Below are 18,717 nucleotides of genomic sequence, written 5' to 3' on the forward strand. Positions count from 1 at the left end.
ATCATAATTTTGGAACTGCCACTGTTTGCAACCTAGGTTTTAAATGGAAAAACATAGTTTAAATCTAAGGATATAAAGCCACTGCTAAATGCTTAAATAGTTCTTGTTGCTTGCTGGTAGTGCTTGTGGATTTCTTGGAAGCTTTGTGCCTAAATGTCATGTTTTTGTTTGTGAAATGTGCAGTCCTAGTGTAATGTGCATGTGTGTATACCTAAGCATTTAAGAAAGAGTCTTTTTCACCTGGAGTATTTGTAAGGCCCTGCCTGTTGTTACTGCCTGCTCATTCTCCATGCCTGTGGTTAATTAAAGGAGGCAATGTGTCTTTCTCTCAACAGCCAGCTGTGATTAGAAAGTTGTCTTTCATCAGGAATATCAGCCTTTTAACTGTCTTGGGCTTCTCTGTTGGAGATGCCAGTAAGTTTTCTCATCCCCTCCTGTAACTTTACAAAGAGTGTGGGCAAGTCAACAGCTCCCAAAATTTGGTGTGAAGACTCTTCTTCCTCTCTGTTGTTGAATGTTTTAGACTCTGCCAGGCTTTTAGTGAAAGCTTTGGGAGCCTTATGTGTTTTACAGCCACTTGCTATTGGCTACAGATTCCAGTTGTTTATGAAGGGTTACATGACCATTGCAGATATGAAGGACAGTAACTTCTGTGAGACACTGTAGAGACCCTAATGCCTGAATTTAGCTCTTCCTGGGAATGCTGTTTCAGTCTTGTTGATTAATGACTCCTGGAAACACTTTTTCTTGTATGGATGGGTGAAGGAAACATGAAATCCTCAGCAGTCCTTTTTTTGTGAGTGTTTTGTTTAAAAATTAAGAGCTCTTAGGTTGATTTTTATTTTTTTTTCTTCCTCTGGCTGCATACATTCAGAGTTGAGATTGCATTACTCTTGCCCAGACTGGATGTTTTGTGGTGTCTCTTTAAATTGAAAGTTGTTCTTTCAGTTTCTGTTCAAAGGACAAAAATGTTTCTGTTTCTGCCTGTGACAGAAAGATATGAGGCAGATTTAAAAGGAAGACTATTTTACCAGTAAATGACTGCATTTAGAGTGCAACTGAAACAAACTGTTTTTGTGACCTTTTTTGCATGTCTCATTTTTAGCTTATCTCAGGAATGTGTGTGTCCTTAGAAGGTACACAGACAGCACCTTTTTTGATTTTCAATGCTCCACTCTCTCTGAAAGATGTCAGTTATGATGCCAAGTACTTCAGGATCATATTCCAGATTAACTCCCAAGGTGTACTGCTTGCATCCACTGAGAATTTGTACAAATGTGTATAGGCAAGAATTTAGCAGGAAGGTATGGTATTGAGCTAGACTCTGTCTACTGAAGTTCTCCTTAAAGTTGTGATATGTAAATGTATATCAAACTCCACATTTGCTATTGCCTTCTCTTGAAATCCTTGAAGGAATTGGGGTAAATAGTGAGCCTGTTCTGCTTGTGACTGAACATGATTCATAGGAGAGCACAGTTGAGATGTGGGGGTAAAACTGTTTGCAAATGCTTTAGCATATTTATGCCTGTGTAGTATATAATCAATAAGGAGAATGATGTTTGCAGGCAACTTTTTCTTATGCAAATGATATGTTTAACTGTTCCTAAAGAGCAGGTAAGCAAACCTTGGCATTTAGAAAACGAGGTTACTATTCTCTCTCAGAGAATACCTAGTGTATAGGTATCTTTAGAGGAAGGGTAAATAATTATGTTAGTGATTTTTGGGTTCATTTTGTTTGTTTATTTTTTCCTTCTGAGCTTAGCAGCAAAGTTCCATTGATAGTGTAATTGTCTGCTTTTAAAAATCTCAACCTTATCTGTGAGTGAAAGTGATGGAGAGATTTTGGGAGACATTATCTGATTAATTAAGAAGCAGAGAAGTAATGTCTCGCTCATATATTAAATAAATTAAATTTATTTAATATTACATCTCTCTGGATGTAAAAGCAATGGAACAAACCAACTATATTGTCTTTGTTCAGCTTTACTTCAAGGAGGTCTTATGAGTGAAATGTCAGGTCTTTTTTTTTTTTGTGCTTTTATCTTGTGAGTCCCTTTTATTTTGCAGCGTTCATGCTGCCATAGGAGCTATTTGGTTGAAAGAATAACAGATCTGGTGTGAGAAAAAGATTTGAAGTCATCTTTAAAATGCTGTGTTTTCAAGTGATGCCTAATTAAGCTGAAGAGGAATTATCACAGTTGTAAAATATGCATTGTTAAAGAAGGGAGAAATGAGGTGTACAAAGGTAAAGCAGTGGAGGGGAATAGGAAAACTTTGGTTAATTAACCTGGCTGATTGCAGGGATGATCCAGTCACCGTAGATCATAAAGCTTAACCATGTGGCAGAGATCAAGTTTAGCTGTGTGACACCTCTCTTCCATTCTTTGGCTTCAGCAGGAGGTGAACAAAAAGATTTTAGAGCTACATTTAAGAAACATAGAGAAGACACCACTGTAATAAGGGGGAGTAACTGGCTTTCATCCATGTGAGAAGTAATAATGGTTGTTCTAGAAAGAGAGTATGAAGCTAATATTGAAAAAGTTCTGTTCTTCATAAGCCAGTAATTGACTTTTCATGATTTAAGCCCTGCAGAAACCCCAAACTGAATTAGAGATTGTTGATTTTGTGTAATGTGTTGTTGTCTTATTGAAACAAAATTAAAAATACTATGAAACCCTTTTACCCTGTGCCAATTTCTGAGAGATACAACAGGTCTGCACATCTTTTGGTTTTTTTCCTTTCATCTGGTGTAGGATCCAGATATTTTTCTTGGGATCAGATTTTATTTCTTTTTCTTCTTCATCCTGTTGTTTGCCCAGACAGATTTTTTTTTCCTAAATTCTGGAAAAAATTTCCTTCCTTACTGTCCATCAAAATCTTCCCGTGTGGCCTTTGGAAGGACAGAGATGCTAAGTAGCACTTTTGCCATGAAGAAAAGGATTCTGCTGTCTTGCAGTTTGCTTATATATTTCCTCCCTTTTTGTTACATGTCAATATGGTTTGTTGTGGCAGAAGTCTTGAGCTCTTCTGCAAGTTCAGGTCTTAGAGAAAAAAACCACAGTAAGCACTGAAAGAATTTGTGACCCAGCACTGGCAGTCCAAGGTCCCAGATGGACTCTTCACTGACTTTGGTGGGGCCAGTTTAGATACATGAAGGGTCCTGATTGCTCATTTGCAGAATTAGAATCCACTGGTGAGGACACCTCAAGAAATACATAACTTTTGGTATTTTCTTTTTAAACAGGAGCTTAGATGTTAAGGTAGAAATGGCTTCTTATTAGCTTAAAAAAGTACTTGTAAAGTGATAGCTGAATCATGTGCCTAATGTAAGTGACAGCGAAAATGGAATATATTTATAAGCTCAAATAAGATGAGCAGCTACATGGTGTCTTATACTGAAGATTAGGGTGAGAGGCAACCAGTTTCACAGCTTTGAAGGAAAGCCACAAATTTCCCTAGCTCTGAGTTAGCAGTCTGTGTAGGTTAATCTAAATCTGATTTGCTGTACAGATAAGAACAACAAGCAGAATATGTACCTTCATGAGACTTTCAGTTCCCTGGACCAGTGGAAGTAGCATATTATTTTCCTAGGATGAGAAGTTTTGGCATTTGGGCACTGTTCACAGAGTGTGTCCAGGATTTATGCAAAGCAATGAATTACAATTAACAAACATGGATTACTCTTCTTCAGCTTACAAGTAAAGCTGGGGAAGGTAATACAGGATATGAAGATTTAAGTCATGCTATTGTTGACTGTGTTTTAGTTAAGTGCTATGAATGCCCAAATTATCTTCCTTGGAGTCTTACCCACAAAAGAAGCCCCAATATATACCTTATTAATTCTCAAAACTTCTTTATTACATAGGATATCTATGAAATGGTCACACTATTTTACTTCACAGTCAGAAAGCAAATTCCCCTTAGAAACTCCTCTGGTATTTTGACATTTGTATTTATATGGGATAGATTTTTTTAGTTAAAGTTTTGTGGCGTATGGTTGTTTTTTTGTTTGTGGGTTGTTTTTTTTTCCAAACCTTCTGAAGTATTATGGACTTGGATGTATTTATTTTCATCTCACTGGCATTATTACAGACCTCACAGTTCTAAAAAAGTTGTTCTGTTATATTTTATAGCATACTGTTATTTATCCTGCATTTCTTGTACATTAGCTGTAATTGCAAAGCATGAAGTATATCTATTTAGGAGCAATATAGATGTAGAGGTGTACGTTTGACTGTCTTGATTTCATAACTTAATGCTGTCCTATTTTTCTGGTAGTTAAAACAGAAGAAAAATTTATCTAATATACTTTTTTTTTTCCTAAGGAAAGTAATTTTTTTCTGTGTTGTAGCACTTTCCTGGACCCCGAAACTCGAAGAGCAATGGGAGAACAAGCAGTAGCTCTTGCCAAAGCAGTTAAATATTCCTCTGCTGGAACAGTAGAATTCCTTGTGGACTCCAGAAAGAATTTCTACTTCTTGGAAATGAATACTAGACTTCAGGTAAGAAAAACAGCACTACAGATTCAGAAAAGTGTTATTTAAAAAAACAGAACTTAACCTCCTTCCATACTTGGAGGTCTGCTAATGCAAAGGCTTGCACATAACCAACTTGAAGCATGTAAGCACTTTCCACTGAACTTAAAAGATATACTCACTTAAATAAACTTGAGTATACAAGGCTGCTGCAGTGAGCCCTTGTGTAGCACTCAAGTAAGCATTCAGAGCTTTTGCTCTTTGTTACACTTGACCTAAAGACCTTGCAAGGGGTCACTGTTAAGTGCCACTGTGAGTTCACAGTAAGTGGCTAGCCACTGTGCTCTGATGCTTTTCCCCATGGGTCCCTGAAGTTTCTTTTTTATTTTTTATACATTGATGGCTTGCTGAGTTTCTCTAGGAAGGTGATTAACACTGTGTATCAGCAGTAAAAACACTAGCAATCTGCATTGATTGAAATTGCAACTGGGATGTAGCTGTGTAAGAAGTATGCTGACATGGTATAAGGGTTTTGTAACAACTTGTAGTCAGTTGTAGATGTTATGTACACTGAAAATGAATGGATAAAGTGTCTTACGGAAAACCCCTCCCCTTCTTACTTGACTGTTATAATGCATTTCTGGTCATAATCTAAGAAAACAGGCACATTACTTAAAATCTGGATATCCTTATCAAGGATGGGAAGAAAGCTCAAACGGTAAGCAGGTAAACTCCATAATTTTTATCCTCCTGTTTTCACTTGGTTAAATAAAGCCATAAAAACTGCATAATGAAATCAAGCACTAGAATGATTAGCTGCTTATTCTGTTTTAGCTACATTCTGTTAGGGCTGTGTCCTGCCTGTTGCTTCTACATGTGTGTGGTGATAGAGCATAAAGAAATCCTTGTGATTATGACACTTTTGCATGATTTTGTGTATTAGCTGGGTAAATTTATGCTTTGAGTAAAGAAGTGAGAAAGGATTTAGGTTACAAAGGATGCTAAAGGGGGGGATGTTGAAATCTTCCTCTGTGCCAGGGACAGACTGCTGGTAAACTTCACTTTTGCAGGGCAGCAGTATTTTTTTGGAAGTAGTCGTGACAGTTACACTTCATGTGTTTTTTTCCTAGAAGCTTACTAGGCAGAATCTGTTCCATATTATATTCAGTTGGAAAGAGTTGTAATTAACAGCAATTTATAGTTCATTAAAATATTATGAAGATTTTCTGTCTTTTAATATTTTTTTATACTTTTACCAATCTTGTAGTTTTTGAGAGAACACTTTCTAGTGACTCCCCATGTTTTTGTTTACTATTGTTTTGGACTTAGGATTTTCTGCAAAACACTGAACTGGAAGTTCCAAATAATTTTCTTGCTCTAGTATATGATTGTCCATCAATTCCTAAATGGATTTAGCAATGGAGAATCCATGGAGTCAATTCTCTTTGTGATTCGTTATTAAGATGTTACCTTTGTGTTGTGTGGTGCATAGTGGTAATTGCTTGATGTCCAAAACCTAAAACTTGCTTAATTGTAGATGTCCCCATTGTAAGTAAGAAAGTTTTCAGAATTCCATCTTTAAAGACTCCTTTTGAAATATAGCCTAGCCAGTTTAACAGTCCCCTGTAATAGAGCAGGCTCATTCTTTCCAATTCTTACAAAAATTTACTAATCTTAGATTACAGAACTGCTGTAGATATTCTCTAATTCTTCTGTCCTGCCTGTGTATTTTCAATGATTAGCATTTCAGCTTGAGTCTGGAGAGGAGTAGTTTTCTCTGATTCTACCCTAGGCTTTCCTGGTCAATCTGTTTCTTCTCCCAAGTCTCAAGCTTTACTTTCTGTTCAGCTAACAGTTACACAACTAACATCTTCTTCTTGGGCCCTGCTATTAAGAGTCAAACACACACACTCTAATGATGTGTTCAGATTCAACTTTAGAATAGGAAAGACCCTGTATTGCTTCAGCCTTTTCCTTTTGCACCTTCTGACTGCCAGCAGTGGCTGACAAGCTCACTGACCTTGTTTTTGCTGAACAGCTGGAAGAACTTCCCTAAATGATGGACATCTGACCTATAAATGATGCACCCAAGGCCTTAATGAGCATTCACAGACACAGCTACCTATCAGTGTAATTGGAACATATCTAAATTATGCAATTTCCTGTTTGTTTTAGCATTCCAGCAATCTCTAATCAGATGATTGTGGCCTTTTTACTGTAGATACAGACTTCAGAATATACTTGCATGAAGCTAACTTAACTGTGTCCAATGCTTTGCCCTGTGAGAAATCTTCCAGTGCTTTTTGTGTAAATTATTTTGCAGTAATTGAGAGTTGTATTATTATTTGGCTGTCTTTCTGGGGGACTTTCTGGGAATATACCCTTTCTGCTATATAGTTCTGCAAAAAAAGTAAAAGTAGCATCTTCAGAGAAGTTAATATTTAACTTTTAAGTGTTGTTGCAATACGAGTTTGAAAAATGAAACAAAGTTAGTGAATCAGCACCATTGTCTCTTGTATGCTACACAAATCTGTTACAGATGTTTTACTCCCTGCAAGTTATTCAGCTAGAATGTTTTACTCCTTGTTGGCAATGTACTTTTGTATCTCCTACTTTGCCATCTTTCAGAGGCTAGCTGATAAGTATGAGATTGGATAATTGCATAGCAAAATTAGTTATTCTTGCTTTTCACAGGAAAACCTAGGAGTGGCTACCGTAGCAGCTACAAGGTAACTTCTATATGTTATCATTTAAGGCACTTTTGGAGTGGTTTTCAGGCAGCTTACTACTGCAAAGAGGGTTGAGACAGCCCAGATGTTAAATATCTGATTCTTTATAGCTGCTCACGCTGCAGGGTGCTTTGTATTACCTACTTGTCATCAGCCTAATGAAAAGGCAGTCATAGTCCAAAACATCCAAACAAATGCTTTGTTATAAATGAAAAGTTTCTGACCCCTTAGACTGATAGCCTTCCTAACTTCAAAACTGTCAAAATCTCCTTATTGTGCTACCATCAGGAGTGCTGGCTTTCACCAAAAAAGTGTCTCTGCTTTTCTCTGGAAGTTTAGCCATGTTTTACTTGGATTTTATAGGAAGAGAGTCTGTAATTTTCAAATAAAGACTATCTGTTGACATAGGGGTGTGCTGTGTGGCTAAGCTTTTTACATATGAATCAAAAGGTGACAGCAAGGGAAAACATCACATAGAAGCTGGTAAGACCTTGAAATGAGAAGCATCTCTTGTTGGCTTGAGGAGATCTTAGCAATGTGGGGCAAGCAGTGTGAAGAAAGTGCTTACCCTGAGTAGGGTTTGTACATCTGTCTCTGTTCTGCTTCCAACCTTCTGTCTGTCCCACACCTGTGTGATTTAAATAACAAGTGAGCTCTTCCTTCCTCCTCAAAATGTAACCAAATATGCTTAGATTAACCTTACGGAGAAAATAGTTTGTATAGACTGGGTTCAGTGCCCAGGGGGTTTGAGAAATACCATAATTTGAGTAGCAGTGTGTTTTTTCTTCATGTGACATGCTGAATGTTTTTATTATAATGTTTTAGGGATTAGAAGTTCATTTTGACATCTTTGTAAGAGATCTGGAGACTAAAAGACATATGCGTGTCTATGTACTTTTATTTTGCATGTAATTGAAGAGAGTATTTTATGTGAATGTTTTCAAACTCTTTTCAGGTAACTTGATTGTAAGACAAAAGGTAAATGTAAATGAACTTGCAAAAACATCCCCCAGTGTTAAGATTTTTTGATCACTTTTGGTGTTTTAGATTTTAGTGACCTCTAGAGATTGTTGTATTCCAGACCTTTAGCTTGACACAAAACTGGATGTGCCTGGTGTGAAAGACAGAAGAAGTATTTTTACATGTAAAAATGTAAATGTAGAGTCTCTTCTACTCCCCTTTTCATCTGCTTGTCTGCTTACAAGCAGCATAGTTGGGAAATGTCTTCAAGTATGTAGCAGTCCTGTTGGTGATTTGTCTGGAGCTCCACTACTTCTGAGCTGCTGGATCTATCAGTGTCCTAATGGTGTCTGTGTTCTGTTGCACATCATTAGGCAGCACCTGCTACACGTTTGCTCAGTGAAGGAGAGAAGTGCTGGAATACCTTGCAGCTGCACTATATAAACAGTGGCAGCAAAATATAAATATCAGTGAAGAGCTGAGTCTGGTTTGCCAGCTAAAGCCACAGAGAGGTGGTGACTTTGATATCCGTAGCAGACTCGTGGGACAGCAAGAGATGGTTTTGTTGTCTTGGTTTAAGTAACTGCCTGGAGGATGAATTGTGATGGGTGGGCAGGAGTATGGGAGCAGTGAAAGGGGCTGTCAGGGGACAGAGCAGTGGATTTCTGCAAGGTCTGAATGGCAGGATTTCAAAGTAAAGTATCAAGTGACTCTGCTGTTTGCTGAGACTCTTCATATTTCTTAATACTGGAATCTTGTTTTACTGTGACACTTTGCTTCAGTCATTTTAAGCAGGCATTTTAAGTGTCAGATGGTAAAGACTTTCAATTGCTGCTAACCTGGGCTGAATTTGAACTACTGACCTAAAGGTGAAAGGTCTCTTATCCCATTACCAATCCCCTAAGCCCACCAGAATCCATTCTGCACACAGTTTATACCAGCTGTTCATGGCCATTTTTAGAACCGAAAGAAAAGGTGATTTTGCTGCCAAACAACACTTCTTCACACAAGAGGGTCAGCCGACAACAGTTAACCAGATTTTTGCCACATTCTTGCCTCCTAATGCAACTTCCATTATGTAGCTACTGGTTGTCTGCTTTTCAGGCTTCCCAAAAGAACCACAGAAAAGCATTGCTAATTGTTGTTGACAGAAGAGAACGACATTGTTTGTGTAAGTCATTGAATCTGAAAGATGCCATTAACAGTGCTGCCAGGGCATGGAGTGATATCCTAGAGACAACATTACCACATATAACTATCCTGGAATACTATTAAACAAGTAGAGAAAAATGAGGCTTCCCTCTATTTTTAATAAGCAGAGAAAAAAGAGTTGATTATGCAGAAGATATATTAGTTTATTTCCTTGGGTGAATTTGATGTTCAGAAAACCTAAGAGTGACTGCAGCATAACCAGGACCACCTTGTACTTTAAGGTGAAAGTAGGAATTGCATCTTTAGGAAAAAAAATGCAAGTTTTGTGGGTGCAAATTTTTTTTTTTTTTGTGTGTGTGTGGTGTACGTAGTGGGAAGGAAATTGTGTAATTATTAAATTGTGGGTTTTTTTGTAAGTTGAAATTGTGAGCTAAAGAATCTGTTGATATAAAATATGTGTGCTGTTTGTTTAAAACACAGAAAAGACAGATTCAATATTAATAGGCTATGTAGGTAGTTTCTTACATGTCTCTCTAGTACAATAAAGAAGCAAATTCTTATGAAGAATAAAGTCAAAACTGAATGAATGATTATTGGAAGATAACTTCCTATGAGGAAGTAGATTAAATATTTTTCAAAGTTATTATATGCTAGTATCTAAAAAATCATACCAAAGTTTGTACCAAATGTCTGTGCAGTAGTTTTACTTCTGCAACATCTTAGGAAAAAATATGGAAACTTTTGTAGTTCTGGTTCCACTCAGTTCCTCAGTCACTAGTAAATCAGAATACAAGTACCAGCTCATTATATGACCGTGTGTGTAGAAAAGTGCTTCTCATTCATTCTGTACATTAATCCAAACATTGTTCTTCAGCCTTTCTGAAAAGCTATTTTCATGCTATGTGCCCTCAAACCCCATGTTCATGACTATTGTGAAATACTGTGAACTATTTTGTAGAAAGATGATGTGAACCCAGAGTACTCCTGCTTATAGTAGTCAGGAAGCTGGCGCCTCTGTTGCTGTTCAGTTCTCTGCAATAGAAACCAGGCTTACTTGAAATAAAAGGGAGCTGAGGAATATCTGTAAGTTGATGGGTTTGGGTCAATTGATACTGGATTTGGCTGCCACAAAGAAGCCCATGAGATTCCAGGTGAATTGTGTTTCCTGAAAAACCGAGGTGTATGTTGAAAGTTAGTTTTGAGATTATTTATCTGAATGTAAAGGAGCATATGACACCAACTAGGGAATTAGATTCATAGGGGTGACACAGGCAGTAGACTTTTAAGTCTGCCGAAATTTAGATTTTCTTGGATGCTGTGGTCTGCTTGAATACTCCAACTGGTGTGTGAGTAACTTAATGCCTTATGCACAGAGGATTAAGAGACCAATCTGTGAAAGTATCCAGAAGTGTTTCCTATTAGGTCCGAGTACTTTGATAGTCTTGAGAAAAACGTGTCCTGAGATTATTCCCCTAAATATAAGCAGAGCAGTTACTAATAATTTAACTCTTAGCTCCAACTGTTTTATAAAAATTGCATGACTGCTCTTATAGCTGAGGATGAGCCCCAGTGTGGTAAAGCTGACTATCGGCAGTCAGAGTGGGGTAAGAGTTAGCAGCCTCTGTCCTGTTCTGAGGATAGGTGCTAACTGGATTGTGATGCTGAAAGGTTCCCCTAAGCTCTTTGGGACTTGCTTCATCATCTATATATACTGGGTCTGAGGTGCTTTTCTTACAAGCTTTTCCACAATGGTTGCTTTCTGTATAAACTGAGAGAGATTAGGGAAACAAAACCACTTGTAAAGTTCACAGGGAAGCTGATTGCTGGGGGGGATACCTGAGGAAAAGCAGATCTGGTATGGAGGGGGAGCACTTTCCCTTTACCCTGAATGGGTGTTGCTGGCCATAACACCTATGACTTTATACACATTTATACACATTTATACACATTTATACACATTTATACACATTTATACACATTTATACACATTTATACACATTTATACACATTTATACACATTTATACACACCTATGACTTTATATATATGTAGGAACATAAGTGGTGCTTTTCAAAGAGGTGTATGTGTATAGCACAAAGTGGAGAGAAAGACTAGAGGGAGGTATGTGTTGTACTTAAGTGCATTGAAATGATGATTTGTGATTAATTATTTATGACTAAACTTGGTATAAGTAAAGGAACTGGTAGTAAAGGCAGTACTTTTGGCAGCTGATTGAGAGTTAATGCTGATCATTTTTTCTGCTGTTGAGAATAAGGTACAGCTGCCTTGATATAGCTGTGATCTGTAGATTGCTTGCTGCAGATGTATCTAGTTTTGCCCTTTGTGTTAAGGAGATAGTGTGTGAATTTACCCACTACCATAAAACCATTCTGCCATTGGCTCTTACCTTATCAAGGGCTTCATTGGCAAGATTTTGGATCAGCTGACTGCAAAATCTGAGTGTGGCCCAAAGTCTGGTTCAGGTCTGTTTGTGAGCATACCCGCATTAATTTCTTTTCTTAAAAAAAAAAAAAAAGTTAAAAAAAGTTTAGTCCTTGACTTTACTTGCCATTTTATGGATCCTCAGCCTGTTGATGGAAGAGAGGCATAGCCTAAGTTTAATAGAAGAAAACAGAACAGGCAGACAAAACAAGTGACACCTTAACTAGCAGGCTGAAAAGTACAAGAGGAACACACTTTAAGCCTAGCTTCTAATAATGATTTACAAGTAGATAAAACAGGTACCGTAGTCAAATAGGTGTGACAGTTGATCCAGGATATGGCATTACTGCTTTTTAATGTCCTTTCTACTGTATGCTGGAGCACATTCTTTATAGTGCTAGAAATATTGACTCCCTCCTGTGCTTCCTCTTGCCCAAACAAAGCTACAAATGCTGAAACAAGTGCTGAGCATCTCACCGAAAGATTAAAGTTACAAATAACCTGACAAGGATTTCAAGGTTACATTCTTTCCTACCCAATTTTGATGATCTGATGTTCTTAATATATACTCAAATACTACCCCAAAATTAGTGATATGATTGGTACCATCTGCATTATACCTCAGTAATGCACTTGTTGAAGCACAGGCCTCAAAGAAGGCAGAACAACTTCTCCCCACCCCCAAAAAGACGCATAAAATTTTTTTCTTCATCTTTTCTGAATGCTGTTTTGTGTGCAGACACAAAGGGAGTATTTTGAAGAAACAGAAGAAAATATTGACTAAGTCAAAGATCTGTATTGAAAAATGGATTAAGTAAATGTTTGTGAGTTGTAAGAACCAAACAACAAAAATATTTTTCTTTCCAGAAACATTCCAGCCTATTTTGATCATCAACAATGAAGCAGAAAACAATGAAGCTATTGAATCTGGAATGCCAATTGCAATCCAAGAAAAATGACAGTGTAACTAAATAATGCAAATATTGTGGGCTTTTTAAAAATACTGTGTTTCGGTTATCTGGAACAGTAGAATTCTAAATGTATTCTAAATCTGAAGGTCATTTTTTAAAACTTAAATTCCAAATTAAGATAAATTCTGTTGTCCAAATATGAATGTATGATAAATAACTTTTCTATTAAAACTTAGGGAGTTTCTATTAAAACTTCAAATCTTAATAGAAATGAAATTGCTTCAATTTAACACTGCGGGGTAGACACTGAGATGTTTCATAGATTCTCCAAATACTGTTATTAAACTTGACATGCTGGAGAATATCATGTGTTAGGTAGAATGAAGATTGAATCCCAAAGGTACATCCCTAAACTGTATAATCAGATTCCTATTTCAATGTCACTTTTATCCTTTAAAGAATAGGTGCTTGTTTTAGTGATGATTTGTCATTAAAATTTTGTTAAAATGTCTTAAAATGTTGTTGAAACTCTAAACAAACTTCCAGCACACACAGGGCTAATTATGGATGCCATCTGTTTATTTTTACAAAGCTTTTTTTCTTAAAGACCAAAGCATCTTCTGATAAGCATCATTCTGATAAGCCACAAGATAATAATAATGACTTAGTGTTAACGCTAGTGTAGTTGGAAGTCAAAGAGAAGTGGTTTGGCCACTGACCTTTTCCCACATCACAAAACATATGTAGTATTACGTATGAGAGGGAAACCATTGTGAAGTGTGTTTTTGTAAGGAACACAAACATTTTATAGTGAAAATGTCAGTTACATCATAATTTCTATATGCAAAGTCTTACCAGCTCTCACTGCGTGAAGAACATCTTCCGCGTGCCAAGTCACTCGATTGCTACAGCGTGCCCTCCTGGTTTTGGGTGCTTTTTGACTGTACTGTGGTCTCTAGTTGGAGGTTTATTTCAAGTTAATTAACACGTCCATTTACACCCCCATTTCAAAGGGAAAAAGCGGGCGCCCGTGCGTGTGCACGTGTGCACGCTTGTACGCACACGCCGGGGTTAGCACGAGCGACGGGTATTCCCATGGCAGCATCATCCAAACCCCTTAGCAGCAATTTGCTGAGAGTGCAGAGTGACTCTGCTGGTCCAGCCCAGCTATTGTGCATGCTAAGCACTAAACAGATAAGTCTGGAGGGGGGGGGGGGGGAAAAAAAAAAAAAAAAAAAAAAAAAGAAATTGAAGGATCCATCTGCTCGTTTCTGCTACACTGCGCTGATGCAAGATTACGCTAATCTGGTTGCTTGTCAGGACAGGTTAGTGAAAGCAGGCAAATGGGTGAGATTTAGGGTAGGCTAGTGCTATGGAAAATTGTAAGCAGCTCCTGTACGTGCCATGTTAAGTGTAGCAGAATGGGTTGATTATCAGCTACTTGGAGATTTTCAGTTAAAATACATTTGTGGCTACAGTGCGGGTCTTAAATAAAAAAAGTAATCGAACAGCAGAAGCTTCTGAACAACAAAAAAAATCTCGTCACCAGGTGCATTTGAATTTGTAAAATAAATGGGGGAACAAAATCCACCCGGCAGAACTCCAAACCCTTCTATGTGTTCTCAGTAGGTTTCCTTTTTATGATGGTCCTCGTTACAATAATCTGCAAACTATTTTAATTTTGGTGTTTTCCCCGTAAAGAAGATGGTTGCTGGAGTTTGCAAATAAAAATTTTATTGGGGAAAACCACTAATAATATCGGGTAGCATATTCTTTGGCTGGTCTAATTTCTTGTTTTTTCTACGAGCGATTGCAGAGAGTGGGATTTTGGTGTTTTGTTGTTGTTTTTTGTTACCTATTGACTGACAGTTCTTGACCTTGCAGGTTGAACATCCCGTCACAGAATGCATTACCGGCCTGGACTTAGTCCAAGAAATGATCCGTGTTGCTAAGGGTTACCCTCTCAGGCACAAACAGGCTGATATCCCCATCAACGGCTGGGCGCTTGAATGTCGAGTTTATGCTGAGGTAAATGAGTGGTAATGGGGAGGAGGGTGGTAGGTGCTTGAATTGTGGAGCAGTAATACCCAGGTGTGGACAGAGGCCAAGGTGAAGTCAAGGAGTATGGTGTGAAGATCACGATTTCAAGCGTGCAACGCAAGTAGTTGATGAGCTTTTGTAGAATTTAAATTTTTTTTATTCATTTCAGCAGACCTTTTTTTTTTTCTGAAAATCAATGTTGAAAGTGGTTAGAGAGAGCTCAGATTTATTTCTAAGGATGTGTTGTATGTTCTCTTCACATCTAATGATTCAATGCTAGAGTTATTTGCCGCAGTTAACTAGTTCTTCCAGTTTCTTATCTTGTGTACTTGAAACTTGCTGGCTGAAATTCAATGTAAAACAATTTTTGTTCTTCTAAAACATGTTAATAGGTTGTTGAAAAATCAAGTTCTTTGTTTTCTAAAATTATAGGACAAAATTTCAAAATGCACACCAGTACAATAACTTCAGAATTGTGGTATGACTTATCTTGCCTTAAAATATAGAACCCATTTTCAAGACTCTTTAGGACATTTCAGATAATGCCTTTTAACTGTTGTTTTTGCTACATGGAAACTACAATCTGTTAATTAAAAAATTATGTTTAGGCTCTCTCTAAGGAATGCTTTTTTATATGTATACTTTTCAAAAATAAGTCAGCACCTTGATTTTTTTTCCCTTGGTTAACTGTTGTAGCTTTTGTGACTCAAGACATTTACTCTGTGTTGGATTTTTCTTTCTCTTCATGACATCTACATGATAATTTTCAACTTACTCAACTGATAGCTTATATGAGCTATTTTGATAAAGAATAAATATTTGTTTTGTGATTGGCATAGAAGCTATTCCAAGTGTGCGTAGGCTTTACCCTAGAGTAATGGATGCTTGGGTTTTGTTTGGTTTTGTTGTTCTTCAACTTAGATTCACTCATATTTAAAATTAATGGATCCAGCTATTTTGCCATGAATTTGGTTATTCTGTAGGCCATAAGGCCATATATTTATTTGTGGCAATATTAAAATTATATCATTACTGCATTGTGCAGGAGATTTCCAAGGGCATGAAGGTCAGTTTGATTTCTAAAGATAATTGAACTGAATCCCTGAAATTTTTTCTGTTCTCAACTTCACCCTTCTTTCACTTTCCCATCCTTCCTCCACCGCTTGATGTAGCAGAAAATGTCATCTTTGTATATTTTAGACTGTGTACCTATGTGCAGAGCACTTATTTCCCTCTTTTTGGATGTGATGCAATGCAATTTACGTGCATCTAGTTCTTTATTTGGAGTCACAGGGGTAGATGGATGAAGAAATATACTTCAACACAAGTAATTCTGGCAAAGAAAGCAGTTATTCCACCAGTGGTTTGTGTTTAAACTTCAAGCTTTTAAACGTTGTCTTCACTGTGTCTATAAAGGCTCAATACTTTTTCATCTTGAATTTTATTTCAGGACCCTTACAAATCTTTTGGCCTACCATCCATTGGTAAACTGTCTCAGTATCAGGAACCATTGCATGTGTCGGGCGTAAGTAACTCGCTTCTGGTTTTCATGTGTGCTGCTTGTTTCTTTTGTAGTAAGATAGAGAGTGCAAGCACGTTGTAAATTGGGCCTCTTTTCCACCTTTTTGCTGGGGAAGGGGACAGAGGACATGGCAATACTTTTTTGTGCAACCTGAAAAACTGCTGAAGAATGTACACTTATAAACTAGGTTTAAAATATTAAGATTGGGTATAAGAAGAAATCATTATATGTCGAAATATTTTGTTCTGTTCCGTAGCTTTTAGCTTAAAAATTCTGTGATGATTAGAATGGACAGTGAAACGTTGAGTCGAGGCATTAAGGGTAAAGAATGGGGAACAGCAGTGAGAAAGTGCCAGTGCTTTCTGTTTAGCTTTGTAGATTTTTAAAGAGGAAATCTGTTACAGCAATTATTACACATTTCAGGATACAGTCTACTACATGGAATGTCTGTTTAACAAACTGTTTTCTGCTGCGTGTAAAGAACAAGGACACTGCCTTTCTGTAAAATCAAGGTAGTCTAAGTCATAAGTGCATATATACATGACACTGTGCCAGTTAGTGGAATGACAAGTCTGTACCATCTGTGAATATGATTACTGAGTCTGATTGCTTGCACAGAAAATAGTGAAAGATTACGAGAGGGTCCTTAAATGTGGGGATGTTATTGGATATATGATTTATTTCGCTCCTTAAATTGTTTTTGCCCGTGTACTTTCTGAAGGGACCTGACCCTTCCTGGTCTTTGAGGCTTCATGCTGTGTTCAAAGCCTGAAAGCAGAAAAAATTGCGAAGATCTAAAAGGCATTATATGATCTTAAAGACAAGATGAGAGAAAAAAGGTATCACTACATGTATCTAAACTTCTTTTTTTAATGAAACAAAGAATGTATTTAATAAGAATTTATAATGAATACTCCAGTGGTTGTTATAAGTTTTCACCACGTTGTAATAGCTAACAGGATGTCAAACATTTTGCCCTTGCAAGTTTTTGCAATTTGCAATTTTCCAAACGTGAGACCTGTTGAAAGTACAAGTGATAATGGACAAACTATACCCCCTACAGTCTTTGTCCCACCAAATCTTTCTTCAATTAATGCTGCAGCAGGAGTTTTATGTAATAACATTTGCGCTTGTAAGCCATCCATACAAAGAAAAAACAATTAAAATGCCTTAAATGTTCTGCTTACTGCTGTTATTTGCTTGTGTGAATGTTGCATGTCAGCTAAATGGACCACGGAATAGATAAAGTGATTGGGTGCAGGAGAGTGCACACTAAGCTTTGTCTATCATTATTGCTGGGAGCAATCAAATTGATGCCAGCAGGACAGTAGATGCGTTGACAGCTGTAATTATGTATCTCCATGGTGATCACTTTTGGCCTGTCATGGAGGCCCATGAGTCCCCTCCCTTGCAAGCATTTAATCAGATTGGGCTGTCACTTGTCAGGTAGACAGGGTGGGCTGGGAGTTGTGCTTAGGCAGAGAGGTGAATTGAAAATGAAGGGTGGGAGATGCCTGATCGCTTCACGTGGCCCATCGTGGTCCTGAAGAAAGAAATTTTAATTACACTGGAGGCTTGAGAGCGATGGTTTGAGGAGCTCATATGGCATGTATAGGCTGTTCTTTCTGTTTAGTTCTATTGTAGTATTAAAAATAGAAGAGCTATTTTTGTGTAGACTCTCATGGTTTGGTGTCTTAATACGTATTTTCTGCCACTGTGAAACTAATTTCTCTCCTGAGAATGTCATGCTGCTAAGAACAAAATTAATATGACTAAAAAAGTTCAGTGTTACAGGCCCATTGTGCCACAGTGTTTGTTTTCTGCGTTTTACAATTGTCAACAAGTTGGCTTAAAACAAATTAATGGAGACTTGTAGTGTGTCACAGTGAGTTTGCCTTATAAGTAGTGTATTGCCAAATGCATTTTCAATTAATTTCTTTTGTGTCTCAAGTCAGTTCCGCCTGCCTGTGGCCATGTGTCAGCTGCTCAAGCTGGTGGAACTGGTACACATTGCTCTACGAGGGTTTTTTTTTTCCTTAGCCATAGCTAGGAATATACTGGCTATTTTTGTTTCACCTACTTTGTAACTTTCTTAGAATGTGGAACTTGTAAAAACAGGGTTTTTTTCATCTTTAGAGAAGCATAAGATAGGTAACCACAAAACCTCAGTGTGATAGTGAGCATCTGTATTTGTTGCTCTTACACAACATGGCAAATTTACTGCCATATCTGGAGATTCCAGCATTGGTCTTTGCTAATATATGATGGGCAGTCTGGTCTGTTGATACTCTTACCAGAAAGAGAAAACTCTTAGACTCCAATATGGCAGAGAATTGAGAAATTCTGAGTGTGCTGGTAAGTGGAATTTGGTGCACTAATACTTCATTTCAGGAAGGGGACATAGATCGTGCTTTTTAAATTTTTTTTCTTTTCTTTTTCTTTTCCCCTTAAACTTTTTTTTTTTTTTTTTTTAAAATCTTTCAGTTC

General features: G+C 37.3%; 1 protein-coding gene across 5 annotated transcripts in view; it reads left to right on the forward strand.

Annotated features, from left to right (window-relative positions):
* The window catches only part of PCCA (propionyl-CoA carboxylase subunit alpha), a 281,260-nt gene that overhangs the window by 102,168 nt on the left and 160,375 nt on the right, over positions 1-18,717 (forward strand). For all 5 annotated transcript variants that reach the window (XM_071742501.1, XM_071742507.1, XM_071742515.1 and 2 more), the window contains 3 exons: positions 4,352-4,502; positions 14,553-14,696; positions 16,159-16,233. In XM_071742501.1, the coding sequence (XP_071598602.1) occupies positions 4,352-4,502; positions 14,553-14,696; positions 16,159-16,233 (370 nt within the window). The remainder of the gene's footprint in view (positions 1-4,351; positions 4,503-14,552; positions 14,697-16,158; positions 16,234-18,717) is intronic.

Source organism: Heliangelus exortis, chromosome 1 (assembly GCF_036169615.1).
Source record: "Heliangelus exortis chromosome 1, bHelExo1.hap1, whole genome shotgun sequence".
In the NCBI taxonomy this organism is placed as follows: domain Eukaryota; kingdom Metazoa; phylum Chordata; class Aves; order Apodiformes; family Trochilidae; genus Heliangelus; species Heliangelus exortis.